This window comes from Brachyistius frenatus, unplaced genomic scaffold, assembly GCF_029030835.1.
Source record: "Brachyistius frenatus isolate BFR_SWC_R1_liver_20210118 unplaced genomic scaffold, ASM2903083v1 Contig_283, whole genome shotgun sequence".
Lineage (NCBI taxonomy): Eukaryota > Metazoa > Chordata > Actinopteri > Embiotocidae > Brachyistius > Brachyistius frenatus.
In genome coordinates this window covers 314,186-332,511 of record NW_027210882.1, presented here as the reverse complement: position 1 = coordinate 332,511, position 18,326 = coordinate 314,186, and the positions used below count along the sequence as shown (strand labels likewise).

Below are 18,326 nucleotides of genomic sequence, written 5' to 3'. Positions count from 1 at the left end.
GGCAGATTGTGTTTGGTTGCTGCTTCTGTAACAGCCGCTGCTAAACACTTAAAAGGATGTGAAATAGCCAAAAGAGGAAACTGTCAACTGCTGCTTGTAAAAAAGAGAAAAAAAAATCACATCAGCTTTAAAAATATTCTTATTTTAATATCCATTCGTCTGCAGAGGTTTTATTTTTGTGAGAAATTTCTTTCCTTTGCCTTTATTTTAACATTTTTGAGGTGTATTTTAGTTTAAGGTTGTTGTTTTTTTGGGCCTTTAACCTACAGTACTACATCTGTGGACTATTTGGGGGAGCTGCAAACATTAACATGTTACATTCTTTTCATGCTTAGTTTAACAGTTAATCATTGAGAAGAATTTGAGCAACATTAACCTTTATTAAGTTATATATTTGTTTTTCTCACGACCAGTCTCCTTTTAGCTCTATTATTGTTCTCCACCACCAACCCCGGGGAGGGAGCACACAGCAGTGTTTGAGATATTTTTTTAAAATGCAACCAAATACATTTAGTACATTACTGTACTAAAGAACAAATTCAAGATACTTGTACTTTACTTTGTATGCAACTTTATACTTCTACTACTAGATACTTTTTACTCCACTACATCGGTCTGACAGCTTTAGGTACCTTCAAGATAACAGCTTTTCATACCGTTCCTGTCAAATGAAATTCACGTATCTCCAAATTTGATGATTTTGAATTTTTAGATAAATTTAAGGATTAGATGCTGTTTTCTGACATTTCACAGGGATTCTGCAAACATATAAAAATCTTACAGTATTTGATGCATGACTCCAGAAAGAAATACCCAACAGTCCATAAAGCAGTTAAAATGAGCTCAGCCTTGAACATCTACAGCAGTAAAATGCTAATTAATGCAGCAGTAATATTAATACAAAAAGAAACATCATGCGCAAAACACTGACAGGGAGCAATACATTTTTGTGATCATACTCACATGCATTTGCTTTAGTAAGCTTTTGAATGCAGGGCTTTTACTTTTAGTAAAGTGTTTTAGTAGTACTTTAACTTGAGTAAAGGACCTTAGTTCTTCTTCCACCACTGCCTACACTTATATACTGTATGAAAGATTTTCCCAATATGTTGTTTCAGCCTTTAACATAGAGCGAGACTCGCATATCCAACTGAACAACCCTCTGCCCCTGCACTCGCTCTACCGGGGGATGTCCTTGGCTCTCAACTCATTTACTGACAACAATACCCGTTACTGTGATTTAAAATTTAAACCATCTTGAACCCTTTTTGTTTCCATGTGTGAGACGGTCCTATGCCACTGTGTGCATGTAGAGGGACGACTTCACCTAATATCAGTGACATACCTTTGAATTACACCCTCAACGCTGCAACATTTTGGCAAACCGTGCTGCTTGACCTGTAGATTTAGGAGACATGGCATTACTCCATCACAAACATTAGCTTCCTGTTGATGTCTGTCAAAATTCAAATTAAAAATAGTATTTACCTTTTTTTTTTTTTTTATATAATACTGCTGAACATGACTCTTTTAGATACTGGCAAAACATCAGGAGCTGCACAAAGTCAGATGCTGCAGGTGGAGGTCGGACTAACCAGGTGTCCGACAGATGCTGCAGTCTAGTGGTAGCGTTAGCAAAATGCACATAATTAACATGAAATGAATACCTTATCTGTTCTGCAAATGAAGTTATAGACTTAAGTCTTTCTTTGTTCTGTTGCCAAAGCATTTTTCTTTCTTGTCAAAACAACTCGCAGTGAAAAAAAACCCCACTTAGAATGAAATAAAACGACACATCCCAGCTACTTCAGCTGAGCAACAGATTAACATTTCCAATATAAACACAAAACAGCCCCGTATCTATTGATGACTTTATTTTTAAAAATGACTTGAAATACATCATGGAAAACGTGTAATTCACTTTCATGCTGTGGCTACAATTCTTAAACTTTATGGTTTGTCAGTCATCTACTTCCGTCTTATAGGGATTACCGTTTTCCTGATCAAGGCAATTCTAAATCTGTCACGTCCTGAGCTTCCAGTTTGTTATGTACACCTGTGAAGTCTAAACAATACAAATGACCTGAAGTGAAGCCTCTTCTTTACCGTTTTTAATGTTGTATTTGCACTGAGAGGAGTTTAGCTGTGTGTGTGTGTGTTCTTAGTGGTGCTGATGTAAAGGAGTGCGTCGCTGTAGATTGTACCTAATAAACTAACTCGGTGTAGGTTCTGTGTCGCACTTTAATTACAGGAGAAAGACAGTAAGTTGGTCTTGTGTAAACTTTCAAGAGGCAACAAAAGACACAATCTCCCCTCCATAGGATCCCATCAGAAACATGGTGAGTTACTGAGGCAGTTTGAGGCGGTGTTTACAAGCACTCCTGGTCAACAACTGAAAATTCAAGTAATATTCCTGGTGCTTTGAGCGAAACACTACAAAACACATTTTGAAACACTTTTGAACTGAGAGCAAAAAGTTGACTGAAGGGAGTAAAGGCTTAATTTTGGAAAAGATGCATGAGGGAGAGGAATATATACTGAATATTTCCTACTTTTTTGACATGCTGTGGATGGGAGAGAAGCTAATTATTCTAACTTTGTAAATTGCCAATTGTAAAATAGAGTTCACATCAAAGTAAGACCGACACTGGGACCAAGATGAACCGGTGGAAGAAGAACAAGTTTCATTCAGATGGTGGAAAGAAAGCAAAAAATCATGTCAGATGCAGATGCATCAGCAGATGATGAAATGTCATTTTAAACCCAGAACAAAACAGTGAACTCCATTTCCTGCCTATCGGTTTATCCTCTGATTATTTTCCTCCATCTGACTTGCCTTCTTACCAAATAGACGAGATGAAAGAAAAAAGTAAAGCACAAAGTAATCTTCATGCACGCTCACTGTGATACATGTCAAGTAAGCTTATATTTATTAACTTGTAAAAATTTAGAAACCAAAAGGAATGAAAATAACTTGAGCAGCTTTAGAATTAAAACCCTGGGCGAGTGAGTGTGAGTGTGTGAGTGTGTGTTGGAGGGTGGGGGGGTGAAGAGGCTGTGAAGCATTTGGAAAACCTGTGATTGTCTCCTCTTCAACCTTCAACTTTTAAGAAAACTAGAGGCATCCCAAATGTTGCATTCCTCTTCATCTTGCTTTGCTCCGTCCGTTTTTTTTTTCCCCGTCATGACCGCACTTTCATGGAAGACCCATGCCCCTCTGATTTGAAATGAGGGACAGGAGTTTAGGAGCAGCCGTGATCTGACGCCACACTCGTATCGGTCCCCTCCCCGTTCTCGTTCCAGATCTCCTTCTCCCACCATCCCTCTGAGACTGAAGTACATGTTGGAGATTTCAAGTGGACGACTAGCGCTTTGCTTTGGTATCATCTGCTTCTTTTTCTGATAACGAATAAGACGGAGAGAATGGTGTAAGACGGAGATAATGGTGTAAAGCAATGACACAAATGTCCATTTAAGTCCTCCACACACTTTGAGTCATAAAGTCTGCTGTTGGAAAAGGTTATTATGAGGAGAAGATAGTTAATTAACCCAGAAAAGTGGTAAATCCCATTGTTCGAAGTTCCCACCTTCTTCAGGCATTTGTATTCTCTACTTGTCAAGACACAGTGTGTAAACATTAAGTGTTCGGTTCATGTACAAACAAATCAAAACCAAGAAATCCTCCAGCTCAAGATAATCTGCTGAATCATCTCACGATTTGTAGCCGTTTTGTGTTGGAGTTGAACTCACTGATAACTCAAACCTTACTGGCTGATTAACAGCCGTCAAAAGTGGTTGCTAATGTTTTAACCTTACACACGGTAGGAATGGCGGAAGTGGCCCTTAAAAAATATCACAGCATTTCAGTGTAAAAATATTCCCGACGATATGGCAAAAATACTGAAAGTATTTTTTTTATTAATTTCAAGAACATACAGTTGCAACAAAATAAGTGTTACAGTTTCATATGTCAGCATAAATAAGTTTACCGCTAAGTATTTTGTAACAAACTAACACATTACTTTAGTCTGTTGTACATCTGATCTTTTTATAATCAAACTATTTCCATGGTTTTCCTTTTTGAAAACACTTCCTCCTCCGTGGATCAACTTTCAGCCGCGTTTGTTGTTGCTGTGCAGAAGTTGCGTACATAACGTGGGTCATACCGTTGCGCTGCAGAACCGTCAGACGTCATAACTTCAACAAGTTGGAACATTGTCATCATCACAATTTAAATTTCATTTATCATATTAAAAGTTGTTCCTATATCATTGAGCCACTCCGTATACACAGGCCTGACACGGGTCGAGTTTAGATGCCGACCTGAAGGTTCAAACCAGCAGCAGAGTGAACTTGCTGATGCAGTCCGAAGTGATCTCTGCTGCTGTGTGCTTCCAGCTACTACAAAATATTGAACATTACTGTTCAAACTGGATAAATAATACATTCGTTTCCGCTCTACACAAGGTTCCTTGATGTGTTTTCTCACCTTTCCTGACGTCGTCTCTCTTCTTGGCAGCTTCCTCCCTCTGCTTTTTGATGATGGCCAGTCTGGCCAGGTCGGCCCTGGCCTGCTCGGTCTTCCCCTCAAGATGGAGCTTCATGTAGCGTTCCTTCGATTTCTGCTTCTCTATCTCCTCTCTGACAGAGGGAAGAGGAAGGTATACTCATAAGATAAAGTACAACTTAGTCCCTCTCAATAAATCTGAAGGGACAAACAAGGGTTAAAAAGACTATATATCGTTAGGATCTAAACCAAAAATAACGTCATCTGTGTCGTGCGCGACACCCACCTCTCTCTGCGAGACAGCTCTCTGGGAGCAGTGACGTCTACCTCGGCCACCTTCTTGCTCTTCTGAGACACACGGTTGGGATTCTCAATCTCAATAAGCCCCTCCACTCCACTCCTCTTCTTAGACTGTGTGCAAAAAGAAACACCTTTATAAAACCAGTTACCTGCACAGGGCTTGTCTCTTTGCAACAGTGGCTGCTGTAATGAACCATTATTTTGTTGTGATTTTGTCCTCTAGAAAAAGGCTTTTATGATCCCTTGTGCACAACATAGACAGCTTCATCTACTGAAGACTTTCAGAGGAAATCAGGGAAATTAATAATCAACATGTACAAAGAAAACTAAATGATTTCGTCACAGAAATGCTCGAAGGTAGACACCGAGAACGAATTAAAAGCTACAGCAAGCAATACTGTAATTGAGGCCTTCTTGAGTTCGCTGACAATTTAACAAACCAAATACTTTTACTAAGTCAGCATCATATCCTGAGAAGACCTCACTCACCTCAGACTCATCATCACTGCTGCTCTCCTCATCAGAATCTGGAGAGCTCTCTTTCTCTGCACCACCGCTTTCTTCCTGTTAAAAACACACATACAATCACACCAGACCTGGTTTGAAGGTAACACCGGATCTGCCACGAAAGTCTTTCACTCACCAACTCTCTCTGTGCTTTCATCTGTCGATCGATCTCCTCTGGGTTACTGAACTGCTTCCCTCGGCCCTTGTGGCCCTTTTTTCCTGAAACACAATTATCCGAGTCGTCAAGGTATCCAGAGGTGTGGGAAGTTTTTTGTTGTTGTTTGTTTCAGAAATAAAAACGTAGAGTTCAGCACATTCTCTGACGACTGATTCACTTGGGTGTAGCCGCTTAAATAAACGATGCCTTGATGCTCTGATAACACCGAGACGCCCGGGCTGGTGACTGACCATCCCTCACATCAGCCACCGAGTACAGCCCCTGGATGTGGACACATCTGGATGTGGACACATCTGCCCCTGACGGCCTGAGCGATATGATCCCAATACAATCACATTACGACCCGGACTGAACTCAAAACATGTCCACGGAAGAGATGTCAGTCTGCTGTGTGATCAGGCGCAGAGAGACCGTGAGGTGGTGAGTCACACTGACGTCAGCTCCCTTCACCGGCCACCGAGTACCACAGGTAACGAAAGCGGAAGAAACACAACCCTATACACGGCCGGCGGTGACTGTGACAAAACATGTGTGAATGTATGTGTGAGTACTAACAACTTCCACCCAGCAGGAGTCATAATAAATGAGGATAACTAAGTTCCAGTGGGTCGGCACCGCGTCCTGTCCACATGGTACGAGCTGTTGAACAGCGGAACCACTCAAACAGCGTTATATGGTGAACCTACAAACGAACTGGTCCCGAGATCCACACATGAATATAACGTTAAAATACCTTTAAAAGGCCATTAGTAAGTCGACTCGGTCTTTTTTTTTTTTGATTCGTTAGTATCCACAAATAACAACTCTGCTAACCAATTAGCACGCTAACAGCTAAACACGTGAGAGTTAACGGGAACTCAAGCTACTTAAGCTAACAACTCGCTAGCTAGAATTAGCTCGCGAGAAACCGACATGTTACGATAGTTTTAATAATACTTACCACCACGAGGCATTGTTCAAAGTGAAGTTTGTACCGACAAAGTGTACTAAAAATGTTGCGGGAATAATACGGCAGTTTACAGCTAAAGCCGGCAATTTAAAGTGCCGTAAGAAAAAGGCTAGAAACGACTTCGTCTCTCCCGCTGTTGGGGAACAAACGTCGGTAAACGACTGCACACACTCGTAGCCACTTGGGCATGCGCAGTAAAAAATATCGTGAGCCAATCGCTGCACGGCACATTTTAACTGACATGAAGATCCACCAATCAGATGGGAGAGACGAAATACGTACGTAAACCTTCTTTTACAGATTTGTATGTTTAATACATTAGGTGAAGTTGTACAGTTGTACTTCTGGAGAATAGTTTTGTGGGATTATATTCTTAGAAAAATATTTGAATTAAAAACTACATTTCACTACAGAAATGTGAGCAGTACATCACAGTGCTGGTAAATATTACATAGATAATAATACAAGTTTCTATTCATAGTATAAAATCAACGCTACGAAACCATCATCATGTTGTGGAACCATTATTAGACTTCTGAATCTTTTTTTTTTTTTTTTTTTTTTTGCTCAATGTCAATTTAGAAAGCTGCAAGTAAAAACTCTACAAAATGTGAGTGGACCTTCAGATAAAATGTGTAATTTGTCAAACCTCTTACCCCAAACTAAAGAATACTAATCATATACAGTGTGGAAAAGCATAAATAGTACATAGTAAATCAAGCTTTACTCTGTTGCTTTGCATCTGTTTTCTTCTTAATGTTTTACAACTCCTAAAACTCTTCATCCAATGAGTGATTGAATTAGTTTTCTGAAAGCTGAAAGAAGAAAAACACTTCTCCGATCCAATCAATTTGATTTGATTTTTTTTTTTTTAATCTAAAAATGAGAATACAGTAAATACATTAAATAATAATTCAAGGACACTGTCTGGAGTACAATGTGAAGAAAACAGATTTATGAATAATAATGAATAGTTCAACAAATGCAGAACGAACCAAATACAGGGAGTCACTAAATCTGATTCAGCAGCTTTCTAAGGCCAGAAAACAAACAACACAAGAGTTCTCATTGTGAGAAAAAAGTATGATATCTTTTCCCTTACGTCAACAAGCTACTATCTGTGAATACAAAAACAGCTAATTCCACAATAAAGGAGGCATCGTATTAGATATGTCACTTTTTCCTTCGATGTTGAGTCTTTACATCTTCCACTTCTTTCTCCATCAGGTGGTACTCGACTGTCGTCTCTGTCAGCTTGAAGGAGAAGATTAAATATGGTTACGTATAGTTTTGGTCACAAACTAAATGACGTCGGCATCTGAAAAGGCAACCCAGTGTATCTGCGATCTAATCTTTCCTACCACCGCATCTCATATTGCATCTTTTATTATCATTGTAATGTAAGAACATAATAACAGCTTCTCAGGTCTCACCATGTCCAAGAGAACTTCAATCTTCAGTTTCAGAAGGTTATTCTCCTCCTCCAGCTGGACATTTCGATTCTTAAGCCGCTGCACTTCCCGACCAGATGTATGTCCACCAGATTCTGGTTTCACAAACCGAGAAAAAACAACAACAACAACAACCTGAATTTGTGTTGTGTTGTCTGTTAAGAGGAAGAAGACTATCCAGCAGCAGATACGACACACCCACTAGTTACTACCTGTTATCCACTGTCCGTCTTCAAATTTCCAGCAGTGGCCTCCGATGTTCATCACAGGAGGTCCATACTCGAGGCCCAGCTCTATTTCTCTCGTTGAACGATCCAACTAAAAGACACGAGAAGGTTCAAACTGTCTGCATTTACACACACTGACAAATACCGGCTCGCAGGATGTTGTGCTGCAGCCTCTTCTGCACATTTAACCGTGTCCTAAAACAACTACTTTGACCAATGTTTCACCAGTGAACATTAGTACAGTGTAGTATATATAGTGTAGTATATATAGTGTAGTATATTAGTATTCAGGAGTATGTTCCTCGACTCACCGTGTGAAGGCTGGACAGAGATGCAGATTTGCGAGGAGGAATCTTCTTCGGACTGAATGTGTTTCCAAAGAGCGGCATTTTTAGTGATTTCTTGAGGTCCTGAAAAAAGACATTACAAATGACTAATTAGTATTTTTTTTAAGTAACGCGAGCCCTCTCCTAGTTACACTATTTGTTTACTTGTAAACAAATAGGGTGCAATCCCAAGCTAATGCTAGGTGGCTAACACCCACTGGTGTGAATTAGTCATACCTTACATTTAATTGAAACTGTCGACTGCCTCTCGGAAGGGTTAGTAGTTGTCGTGTCACTGAAAATACATATCTAAAATATTTACCTCCATACAGACTATTTATTTAAATTTTTAACGTGATGGTTGCAACTTCTTTTCTCTCCAAACATGCTTGCTACTGCGCAGGTGTGAATGTACCATTTATCACCCCCCCCCAAAAAAAAAAAAAAAACTTCCCATATACTGAACGACTTTAGTACAAACTAGTTGGAAAAAAACTCCAACAGTAGCAAGTTAAAGAAATTTAACAAATAACTGGTCATTTAAATTCTCTTTTTATGTAACTCTTTCTAAATTTTAATACTCACACACATTAGTGTGGCTAAACTCCCCGTATTTTGGAACGATAATGGAACCATCCGTGAAACGTAACCGCATCACCATGGTGATCTTTCCAAGCGTTTACATTATTATCAAACTCTAAACGTTTATTCAGATAAGTTAAAGAAAACGATTGATTAGTCAATATGTCTTATTAATCTTAGACTGTACATAAAAGTATTATTAAGTCAATAAGTCGTCAACTCTCATTGGCCGTATGGAATGTATGATCTACATCATCACTGTGATATCACTCATGACGCATGCAGCCCCAGTGGCCTAATGGATAAGGCACTGGCCTCCTAAGCCAGGGATTGTGGGTTCGAGTCCCATCTGGGGTGGTCACTTTTTTTTTATCTCTAGGGAAATAAAGTTGATGAATAGACAACGACTTACGCTTTCGAAGAATCTTTTTTTAAGTTATAAAAATTTAACAGCGATACAATATTTTGATAAATCGCCCTCGGTCTACGTCGCTCTCGAAGTTACCGCACCAAGGGCATTTATTTATTGAGATACTCGCAGGAAATTGTCATCTGACATGGAGAAACAGTGCATCGGACTGTGCGTACTGCTGTGCACTTTAGCTGTATCAGTGCAATCCATGGAGGTACCAAGGAGAACTAAGGTGCAAACTTACCGTGAGTAACGTTACTGTGTTGTTTTGGATCCATCCAATACAGTTATGTTGAAGAAAGCAAGCTATTCCTCACACTATATAAAAGTATCGTATGGCAGATACAGATACGTTATATGTAAGGCTCACATCATGCACATTTTTGTTTGCTATATTCTAAATGTATTTGCATTTCTTTTTTTCTTTTTTAATATGATCACCTCATAATAGAGTATTTACTTGGACATACTGCATTAATGTTATAAATATCAAAACACTTATCTATTCTGTTGTTTTATGTTAGCTAATGTTAACTTGGAGCAAATCTTGCATGTACTCTTATGTTTAAACCTACACATCCAACAAACCATATTTAGTTTTAAGTAGTAGCCTAAATTATGCCTGTCTGTCCAAGCAATAGGGACCCCTGTAAAAACTTATATTAATCTGACACAAACTAGTTAAACAACACATAAGCATAGCTCATTATTTTGGTGTCATGTCATTATCTTACATAATGCATGTTATCTAACTTCAACCCTGCAACCCTGTCCATCCTACGACAATGGTAGAGCTCCAAGAGGCCACTGTGCGCTGGGATGCTGCCCAGAAGAGTGTGATCCTAAAGGAGGGGGTGATGGAGAGAGACGGGGGAGCTCACGGCTACTTCAATGACACTCTGCTCCTCTCTGGATGGGGCATCTTGGAGATCAGTGCAGGTTATGGAGGACTGGCACAGGAAGATGAGACCACCTTCTTCCTAGCCGGCTACCTGGAAGGTTACCTCACTGCTGGGTGAGTAGGACAGTTCTTGTAGAGAAAAGCAAAATGTAAATGAAACAATATTCTCAAAACCAAACTCTTTGAGCTCACTTCTGTGTTTTAGATCAGAAAACAGCATCAAATTCAACCACTATATTAGGGCCACTTGTACACCTGCTTAATCGTGCAATTTTCCAGTCAGCCAATCATGTGGCAACAGTGAAATGTATAAAATCATGCAGATATGAAGGTCAGGAGCATGAACATTTTCTTTGCACACGCTGGGACCCTTCATACCAATCACTTACCAGTTCCACAGCCTGTCTGAGTGTTGCTTTCAACCATGCAGGCTTACATCCCTTCAGCTCATAGTCACAATCATCCCTGTTTCTTGGTTTTATAAACATGACCAAGAGTTCAGCTCCTGACCTGAATCCAGTAGAGCACCTCTGGGACATAGCAGGACACTGACATATCCGCAGAAATGATGTGATGTAATCACGTCATGACTTACCGCAACATGTAGAATGTCACAAAGCTGTTGTCACTGTTTTTATTTGTTGTTTGTTCATTGCAGACAGATGTTCAGTCATTACTCCAACATGTACCCTCAGCTGATTAAGGACGAGAACGTTTTGATTCCCCTGAAAAACTTTTTGAGGTACAGTCAATACAGTACAGTATCTGAATTAAATTTAACTCATGTATATCGACAGAATTTAGTTTCCTCTTGATATACCAGTGGTGTCTCTGTTCAGCTACAGAGAAATAGTCTTTAAAGCCTGCAACAAAGGAGAGGATTTCATTTTTCTGAGTCTTCATGGACAACTTTTTTGAGTCACACTGTGATCGAGTCTTTTTTTTTTACCTGACTAAATACGTTTTTTTTCTGGTTAAATGACCAATATTTGCATTCATATATATATTTTTATTACACATTAAAAAAAAAAGTTAAGATACTGAATATGAACTACTATTATAGGGTCACCAGTATTGTCTGTTAATTGTCAAATGTTAGTCTACAGGCCACACAATGTACACATGACTTGTATGCATGAAATGATTGTTGTAGTTGTGTGGGACAATCAGGAGGCACATTTGAGAAACTAATTAACCGCATCATGACAGAAACAGTTCAAATGTTCTCTGTTCTCTGATCGATCTGCAGCAAACAGGACCAGTGGGTCAGAGAGCAGGTGAAGCTGAGGAGGAACAGTGACCCCTTGTGGAAGCACTTGGGACTGATCTTGGCCCAGCTGGATGGACTCCAGGCTGGAGCTGCACAGTGGGCTAAAAGCAAACAGAGAGAGGTGTGTGAGTGTGCAGGAGAGGTGGTGAGAGAATTGTCACAGTATCATTTCATTAATCTGTGCCACTCGCTCTCCCTCCTGCCCAGCCTCTCTCAGCGTTTGCGGTCCAGTTCCTGAATGGTGTTGGGGACCTCCTGGACCTCGTCCCAGCTCTGACGCCTCGCTCCAACTCCTCCACAGGGACTTTCAGGATGCCAGGAATGGGCCACTGCACTGCTCTCATAAAGGTTAGGCCAAGCTCATTTGGCTCAGGCTGCGAGGGAGCAGTTGGCAAATTTCAACATGGACCTAATTGCTTTTATTGTTGACCCCTGTGGGTTGTTTTTCTTCTGAATGAGTCAAAGCGTATAAAGGGCCATTCCAAGGGTTAAATTTCCTCCTTCACCTGCACCCATTCAGAGAACAAAGACAAAGTGTAGATGGAAGTGAGGACACTGAGGGATGAGGTGCACTAAGAAAACCAGCACTATGTTACTCCAATTTCCGGGTTATTTGTCTCTGTAACTTGTGAGGAACCGCTGGTTTTATGCCTCCACCAACCAAGTCGCAGTTTACATCCATCCACGTCTGTCCAGACTCATTCAATATTTACAGTGAAGACTTTGAATTAATTTGGCCAATAAAGCTGGTTTTGTACAATGATAGAGCACAATGCTTCAAATATGGATGTTGCTGCAATGAAGCTACAAACTCTAAAACGTAGATGCTTCAAACAAATCTTCAGCCTGACAGCCCAAAAGATCACCACAGTTTCAAGATGGACACCCAAGATTAGTGTCACCAATTCAGTGTCTGACCAAACCTCAAATATGGTCACAATCTCCCCGTCTGTTCCTCTGTTATGGTGCTAAATAAGTGTTTTTACAAACCATCATGACGTCACCTTGAAGTTGACCTTTCACGTTTTGGATTAAAAAAAAAAATGACATCACTTTATCGTTTTGTCCTATTAGACACTTGTTTGAAATTTTGTCATTATTACACGCATGACTTCTTGAGTTATGGCCAGAAAGGTTGTTAGGTGCCCTTGACCTTTGACCCCCAAAATGTCACGTGATCATCACTGTGTCCAAGTGAATGTTGGTGCCACATTTAAAGAGCGATTCAGGAGAACCGATGGACTAGTGGGACAACCCAGAAACATAATTTCTTTAACTGCAGGCTGTCATGGAGGCATAGAAACAGAAACAACATCATCACAACCCATTTTCTCTCCTCTCTGTGTCTAAGGTGCTGCCAGGCTTTGAGAACCTGTTGTTTGGCCACTCCAGCTGGTACACTTACGCAGCCACCATGCGCATCTATAAACACTGGGACTTCAGGGTGTCTGACGCGTACGCCGCCACTGGAAAGATGTCGTTCAGCAGCTACCCTGGTACACACACTCACAGTATCTCACATATATGAGCTGCAGAAGACTACTGTATCCTCCTTAAATGGGATATAAAGTTGACCAAAGGACCCAAGATATATATCTTGCAGATGGAGTCGTGTTTTTCGAAATGCAGCACAAAGTTTGTCGACCCACAGCACAGATAAATCACAGCTTTCTTGTAAACGCTCTGAGCTGAGGTGAACCTGCTTGTCCTTAATCCACATGGGTTCATTTTCATCAGGGAAAATATAAACACTGACGTCCAGGACTTAAATCCAAATCCTCAATGAAGATTCTCATACTGCACATAATTCTCCTGCTAAGCACACAGCTTATTCAGTAATAAGGAAACAGTCGTATCCAAGAAACGCGTTCCTCACCGTAAAGTCTGAGGAGGCTGAGTAATTTTTTTATGGCCAAAAATTTGCCAAGTGGTCCGGGTCATAAAAATCCTCTTACGGGCTCCGTTGCTATCAGAACACAAGTGGTTTTAAAGCTCTATTTTTAGAGGACATCACTGCACCGTATTAGAATGAAGAGATGAAATACACTGGGGCCAGTGGAGGTGATGTGAAACCCCTGCAGCCTTCTTAAGCTGCTTTGTCTCTGGTAATGACCAACACTGAACAGATCAGCACCAACAGTAGTCTTTATTCTTGGTTGAAATAACAACGATAGCATTAATAGTTCAAATAGTGCCGCTAAGAACACTTCTGATGCTTCCCAGACAGGTGTGAGATTGTTTATCACCGTCAAAGTAAAGAAGTGCTTTTTCCAAAATGTCGAACTATCCCTTTAAAACAGTTATGCAAGTCTTTTTGTTTTTTTTTATTGAAACATACTATAACTTTCCTAGAGCCATCTGTAGGCCGCAGTTCACAAGGTGTTAACACAACACTGACTCATGACCACATATCATCAAGATGATATAGGAAACTTGTTAGCATACAGTTGCACACAAAGATAACATCAGCATGCAGTTAGAGTTGTATTTCTTCCCCTCTTCACCACCACATCCTGAGGGAAATACAGTCTTTTAGAGGCTGAATATTGAATCATGTTTAGCAGCTGAAGTCATTATCCGGCTGCTGCTTGTCCCCAATAATGTACTCTGGGGTTTTAGAGCGTTCACACTGTAAACAGCCTCCTACTGCGGCGGAGAACATCGGAGCACTGAGAGTGAAATAAAGCAGGAAAGTTGCTGAACAGAAACAAAAAAACAGTGAAACGGTGAAAGATGCTTAAAAGCTCAGAGGGAAACTTCAGGGTTGAATCATATAATTCTCAGCAGGTTCATCATTATGAGTTGACACTTTTACATTACACAGTCACGTGAGTCATTGTGCAAAAATATTGATTATAATGGCTTGAAGAAGATGGATTCATATTGAAGCATTAACATGTGCAACATTTGGATATTATACCTGTTTACAGTAGGGGAGATTTTAACGACTATATATACATTATGTTTGACATTTTAATCTACAGAAACGCGTCATATTTTATTTTTTAGATCATGTTTAGTTTGGACAGTCTGTTGATTGTAACTATAACAAAATGTAAAACAGTATCTGTCACTGTGAAATGTAATACAGGCAAACTATAAAGTAGCATACAAGTACAAATACCTCAGACTTGAACTTGAAATCCAAATTTAAGTTAATGTAACTTTCCACCTTTGCAAAGAGGCGTGAATCAAGCTGTGGGTGGTATCACATCTCAACCTTGTACTTTTCTCACCTTCCTTAAATATCCCCTTAAATATTTGTCCCAAAACAAAACCCTCCTCCTCTCACTCACCTTTTGCCCTTGGCCTCTTTATGACACTCTTATCTCCTCCTCCTCCTCCTCCTCCTCCTCCTCCTCCTCCTCCTCCAGGCTTCCTGATGTCTCTGGATGACTTCTACCTGCTGGGGAGCGGCCTGCTGATGACTCAGACCTCCATCGGTGTCTTCAATGTCTCTCTGTTCTCTCAGCTCAGCCCTCACAGCCTGCTGGCCTGGCAAAGGGTCCGCCTGGCTAACAGTCTGGCTCACAGGGGAGAGGAGTGGGCGCAAGTTTTCTCCAAATACAACTCAGGTGAGATCTGAGTTAAGAAGGATTTTGATTGGTGGTTGTTGGTGTTTTAATCAAAACTTAGAAAACACCTGCTGCTGTTGTGTTGCACTCTGGGTTTGAGGAATAAAGCTGTCTGACAGATTTCCATCGTGATTTAACTGACTCTCAAGCAGCAGACCATCCTGCTCATTACACAACACTTGTGCGTGTTAATTGAAGGCTGCTTTGATCCTCCTTGTCATGTTGCTATGGGAGGGCAGAGGAGAACAGGACGGGGTGTTCCTGAGACCGACAGTCACCTCATCACTCAGCTCTCATATCCACCGTCCTGCCGAACCGTTGCGCTGGCCGGGAGGCACGGGAGCCCTTTACCCTCGTCTGTTTTTTCATTTCATTTAAGCAGGATTAGGTTCAGTACTTGCTGTCTGTGCATGTAAGTAACCCAGGAGCCAGAAGTCTACGGAGTTTCTTCCACGAGATCCAAATCTCTCAGGCGCATGCAAGACTCGACACGTTATCTTTCCTGTGATAATCATTTGCTAGAAGCAACAAAGGTGAAACTCCCTGTATTGGTATAAAGTTACTATAGAAAAATAAATACATTTAAAAAAAAGACAATTTTACCCTAAGCCTCTTTATCTGCACTATTTTCTGTAAAAAAAAAAAAGTTTTCATGTTGGCCACCATATATGCCAAACAGATATGTATGTGATGGGTCAACATCGGCCAAGTGATATACAGGTCAGACATCGTTCGGACTAAAATGGTGACCCGTCCTAAAAAAAAAAAATTCTGAAAGTTATTGAGAAAAAAACATCAAAATGTTCCTGTAAATCTTCTGCATTTATTTTATGATAATACAGATTCTACTGGTTCTCAGTCGGTGTAACCGTGACCAACTGTTTAGCAATCTCAATCAGTCTTTTACGTCTCTGCAGGTTGATTTTCGTTCAACCACCGACTGTCTGCGTTCTCTGAAAATGTATCATAGCATGTGTGAAGTAGACGTAATCGGTCGTTAATATTTAAGTAAGTCTTGTTGGTATTAAGTGATTCTGTCCCTCTCTGTATTTCAGGTACGTACAACAGTCAGTACATGGTGGTGGACCTGAACAGAGTCTCTCTGGGTCACAGCATCAGGACCGGAGCTCTGACTGTTGTAGAGCAGATTCCCGGGAAGGTGATGCACTCTGATCAGACTCAAGCTTTACGCAGAGGTCAGGAACTCCCCATCTCTGTCTCTCTGACTGTTTGTAGGTCTTTCAGCTTAATCTAAAAAGACTTCTTGAGGTAATGATGTGCCTTCCTTGTGCCACATCTGTTAGGTTATTGGCCGTCCTACAACATACCCTTTCATGTTGACATCTACAACCTGAGCGGGTACAGCGTGATGTGGAAGACATACGGAGAAGACTTCTCCTACGATCTCTGTCCCCGAGCTAAAATCCTCCGCAGGGACCAGGCCAAGGTGTCCGACCTCAGCTCCCTCAAACACATGATGAGATACAACAGTAGGTGCAACAAGAACGCTCGCAGTTCTCATGTCCTGCATCTGTTTCTCAGAGATGTGACAGAAAACATTTCATGACTTTGTTGGTGTTATATCCAGCAGCATGGCTAAAAGCCACGCCGGTTCTGTTTCAGACTACAGGAGAGATCCCTACTCCAAGGGCCATCCCTGTAAAACCATCTGTTGCCGTAACGACCTGAGACCAAGGAGACCGCGCCCAGCAGGCTGCTATGATACCAAGGTTAGAGGATATCAGTGCATTAGGGCCAGAATCGACTTTCTGATAAATGCTATGTTCGTGACTCTCGCATGTCTTTGAAATGGTTTTCTGTAGAAATAATATTTTGGTTAATTGGTATTTGGTTATATTTGGTTAATGACTCACCACTTGTTTTACAATTGTTTTTAGTCATTTAATATTTTAATTATCTAAATTAATTACATAATTTTTTTTAACAAATGTCAACAGTCACGCTAGCTGCTCTGACAGCTTTGAGCTAAATGCTAATGTTACCCCGAAACTAACAGTATAGTACAAGTTTTGAATTTCTAAACCCCATTTATGACAGCAGCAATGTTTTTATGGATATGCCCAGTATCAGTTTCTTATTTAAACCTTATTAAATGACCTAATTTTCTTTCCTGCCCTCCCCCTTCATGTCTGCCTCGCTGTACAGGTGACGGACTACCAGATGGCTCTCCAGCTTGTCGCCGAGGCAATAAATGGCCCCACGACGCAGGGGGGTCTGCATCCGTTCTCGTGGCAATCCTTCAACCTAACGGCTCATCAGGGTCTCCCACACACTTACAGCTTTCCCTTTGTCACCATGAGGCCCACACTGTGCCAGCCCTGAAAGCACAGAGACTAAAGATGCCATCCAGCCAGGTGGAGCTGACGTGCTCAAATCAGGAAATCTGAAATGTTTTGTCACGTCACTGAACATCCTGCTGATGCACCTCTAATAATTGAACATAAGATTGGAAATGTATTATTCAAATGTCTCCCTAATTTGCTCAGAAATATAATTTAATCATATATATTTTAACTCAAATTATTATCCCATTGTCCTGTGTGTGATCTATTTGAATTTGGTGTCACAATCCTTTATTTCTCAGCTGATTGGTGCCAGCTGGTCTGAGGTGGATGGACACCACGCTGATGATTTGCTATTTAACTAGTACCTAATCAATTATTATATCATCCTAAAATGCATTTTTAAATTAACATTCTCAGTATTCATGCAGCAGAATGACTGGATTCAAATTAGGATTATGTGTCAGTGTTTTCACCGACTGTGTAAAAGATTGCACAAAGGTTTGGAGTTCAGTCATCAGGGAAATGCTATTAATGTTTGCACATAACTTGATTTGCTTTATTATTTTAAATTCTATGCAATCAATGTTTACTCAGGTTTACACCGTTTGGAACTATCTGACTGACTTCATGCAAATATTAACAATAATAAAGTTTCCTATATTATATATTGCTTTTTTTCTGTTTAACGTTCATAAGGGTTTTACACAAACTACAAGACCCAGGTTTTTTTTGGCGTTCCTGTTAAGTTTACTAAAGAAAAGAAGGTGCAAACTAGAAATGGCGCCAATTATGCTTTCAAAATAAAACACAAACCTTCACTCGGTTAATTCTATGG

At 40.5% G+C, this 18,326-nt stretch overlaps 3 protein-coding genes and 1 non-coding gene across 6 annotated transcripts; 2 read left to right on the top strand and 2 right to left on the bottom strand.

Annotated features, from left to right (window-relative positions):
- Nucleotides 1-1,853: 1,853 nt before the first annotated feature.
- On the bottom strand, nt 1,854-6,679 carry pdap1a (pdgfa associated protein 1a). The gene is made up of 6 exons (XM_069722165.1): nt 6,433-6,679; nt 5,451-5,533; nt 5,297-5,371; nt 4,794-4,918; nt 4,490-4,641; nt 1,854-3,399 (listed from the first exon to the last, which is right to left on the bottom strand). The coding sequence occupies exons 1-6, from the start codon at nt 6,443-6,445 to the stop codon at nt 3,365-3,367; spliced, it is 483 nt and encodes a 160-aa protein (XP_069578266.1). The 5' UTR covers nt 6,446-6,679; the 3' UTR covers nt 1,854-3,364.
- An 856-nt stretch (nt 6,680-7,535) lies between these two features.
- cby1 (chibby 1, beta catenin antagonist) lies at nt 7,536-8,841 on the bottom strand. Of its 3 annotated transcripts, none has more exons than XM_069722166.1 (5): nt 8,768-8,841; nt 8,431-8,529; nt 8,105-8,210; nt 7,875-7,987; nt 7,536-7,695 (listed from the first exon to the last, which is right to left on the bottom strand). In XM_069722166.1, the coding sequence occupies exons 1-5, from the start codon at nt 8,771-8,773 to the stop codon at nt 7,615-7,617; spliced, it is 405 nt and encodes a 134-aa protein (XP_069578267.1). In that variant the 5' UTR covers nt 8,774-8,841; the 3' UTR covers nt 7,536-7,614. The 3 variants fall into 3 exon arrangements, with proteins under 3 accessions (XP_069578267.1, XP_069578269.1, XP_069578268.1); XM_069722168.1 differs by having other exon boundaries at nt 8,683-8,835; XM_069722167.1 differs by having other exon boundaries at nt 8,688-8,835.
- Nucleotides 8,842-9,311: 470 nt separating this feature from the next.
- On the top strand, nt 9,312-9,384 carry trnar-ccu (transfer RNA arginine (anticodon CCU)). Its single transcript has one exon. It is a non-coding gene; the product is annotated as a tRNA-Arg (tRNA).
- Nucleotides 9,385-9,394: 10 nt separating this feature from the next.
- Nucleotides 9,395-18,113, top strand: plbd1b (phospholipase B domain containing 1b). Its single transcript, XM_069722180.1, has 11 exons — nt 9,395-9,684; nt 10,232-10,454; nt 10,999-11,082; nt 11,590-11,731; nt 11,818-11,958; nt 12,962-13,106; nt 14,985-15,185; nt 16,241-16,381; nt 16,490-16,675; nt 16,809-16,915; nt 17,352-18,113. Exons 1-11 carry the CDS (start codon nt 9,585-9,587, stop codon nt 17,526-17,528), a joined length of 1,647 nt encoding a protein of 548 aa, XP_069578281.1. The 5' UTR covers nt 9,395-9,584; the 3' UTR covers nt 17,529-18,113.
- Nucleotides 18,114-18,326: the final 213 nt, after the last annotated feature.

Coding starts and splice junctions, on each gene's coding strand:
- pdap1a (XM_069722165.1), bottom strand. Junction 5,372..5,450: donor TGAAAGCACAGAGAGAGTTG/GTGAGTGAAAGA, acceptor TGTTTTTAACAG/GAAGAAAGCGGTGGTGCAGA. Junction 3,400..4,489: donor GAGAGACGACGTCAGGAAAG/GTGAGAAAACAC, acceptor ATTCGTTATCAG/AAAAAGAAGCAGATGATACC.
- cby1 (XM_069722166.1), bottom strand. Junction 7,988..8,104: donor AGACGGACAGTGGATAACAG/GTAGTAACTAGT, acceptor TTGTGAAACCAG/AATCTGGTGGACATACATCT. Junction 7,696..7,874: donor TTGAAGTTCTCTTGGACATG/GTGAGACCTGAG, acceptor TTCTCCTTCAAG/CTGACAGAGACGACAGTCGA.
- plbd1b (XM_069722180.1), top strand. CDS start 9,585: ATGGAGAAACAGTGCATCGGACTGTGCGTACTGCTGTGCACTTTAGCT. Junction 10,455..10,998: donor GAAGGTTACCTCACTGCTGG/GTGAGTAGGACA, acceptor TGTTCATTGCAG/ACAGATGTTCAGTCATTACT. Junction 16,382..16,489: donor GACTCAAGCTTTACGCAGAG/GTCAGGAACTCC, acceptor CACATCTGTTAG/GTTATTGGCCGTCCTACAAC.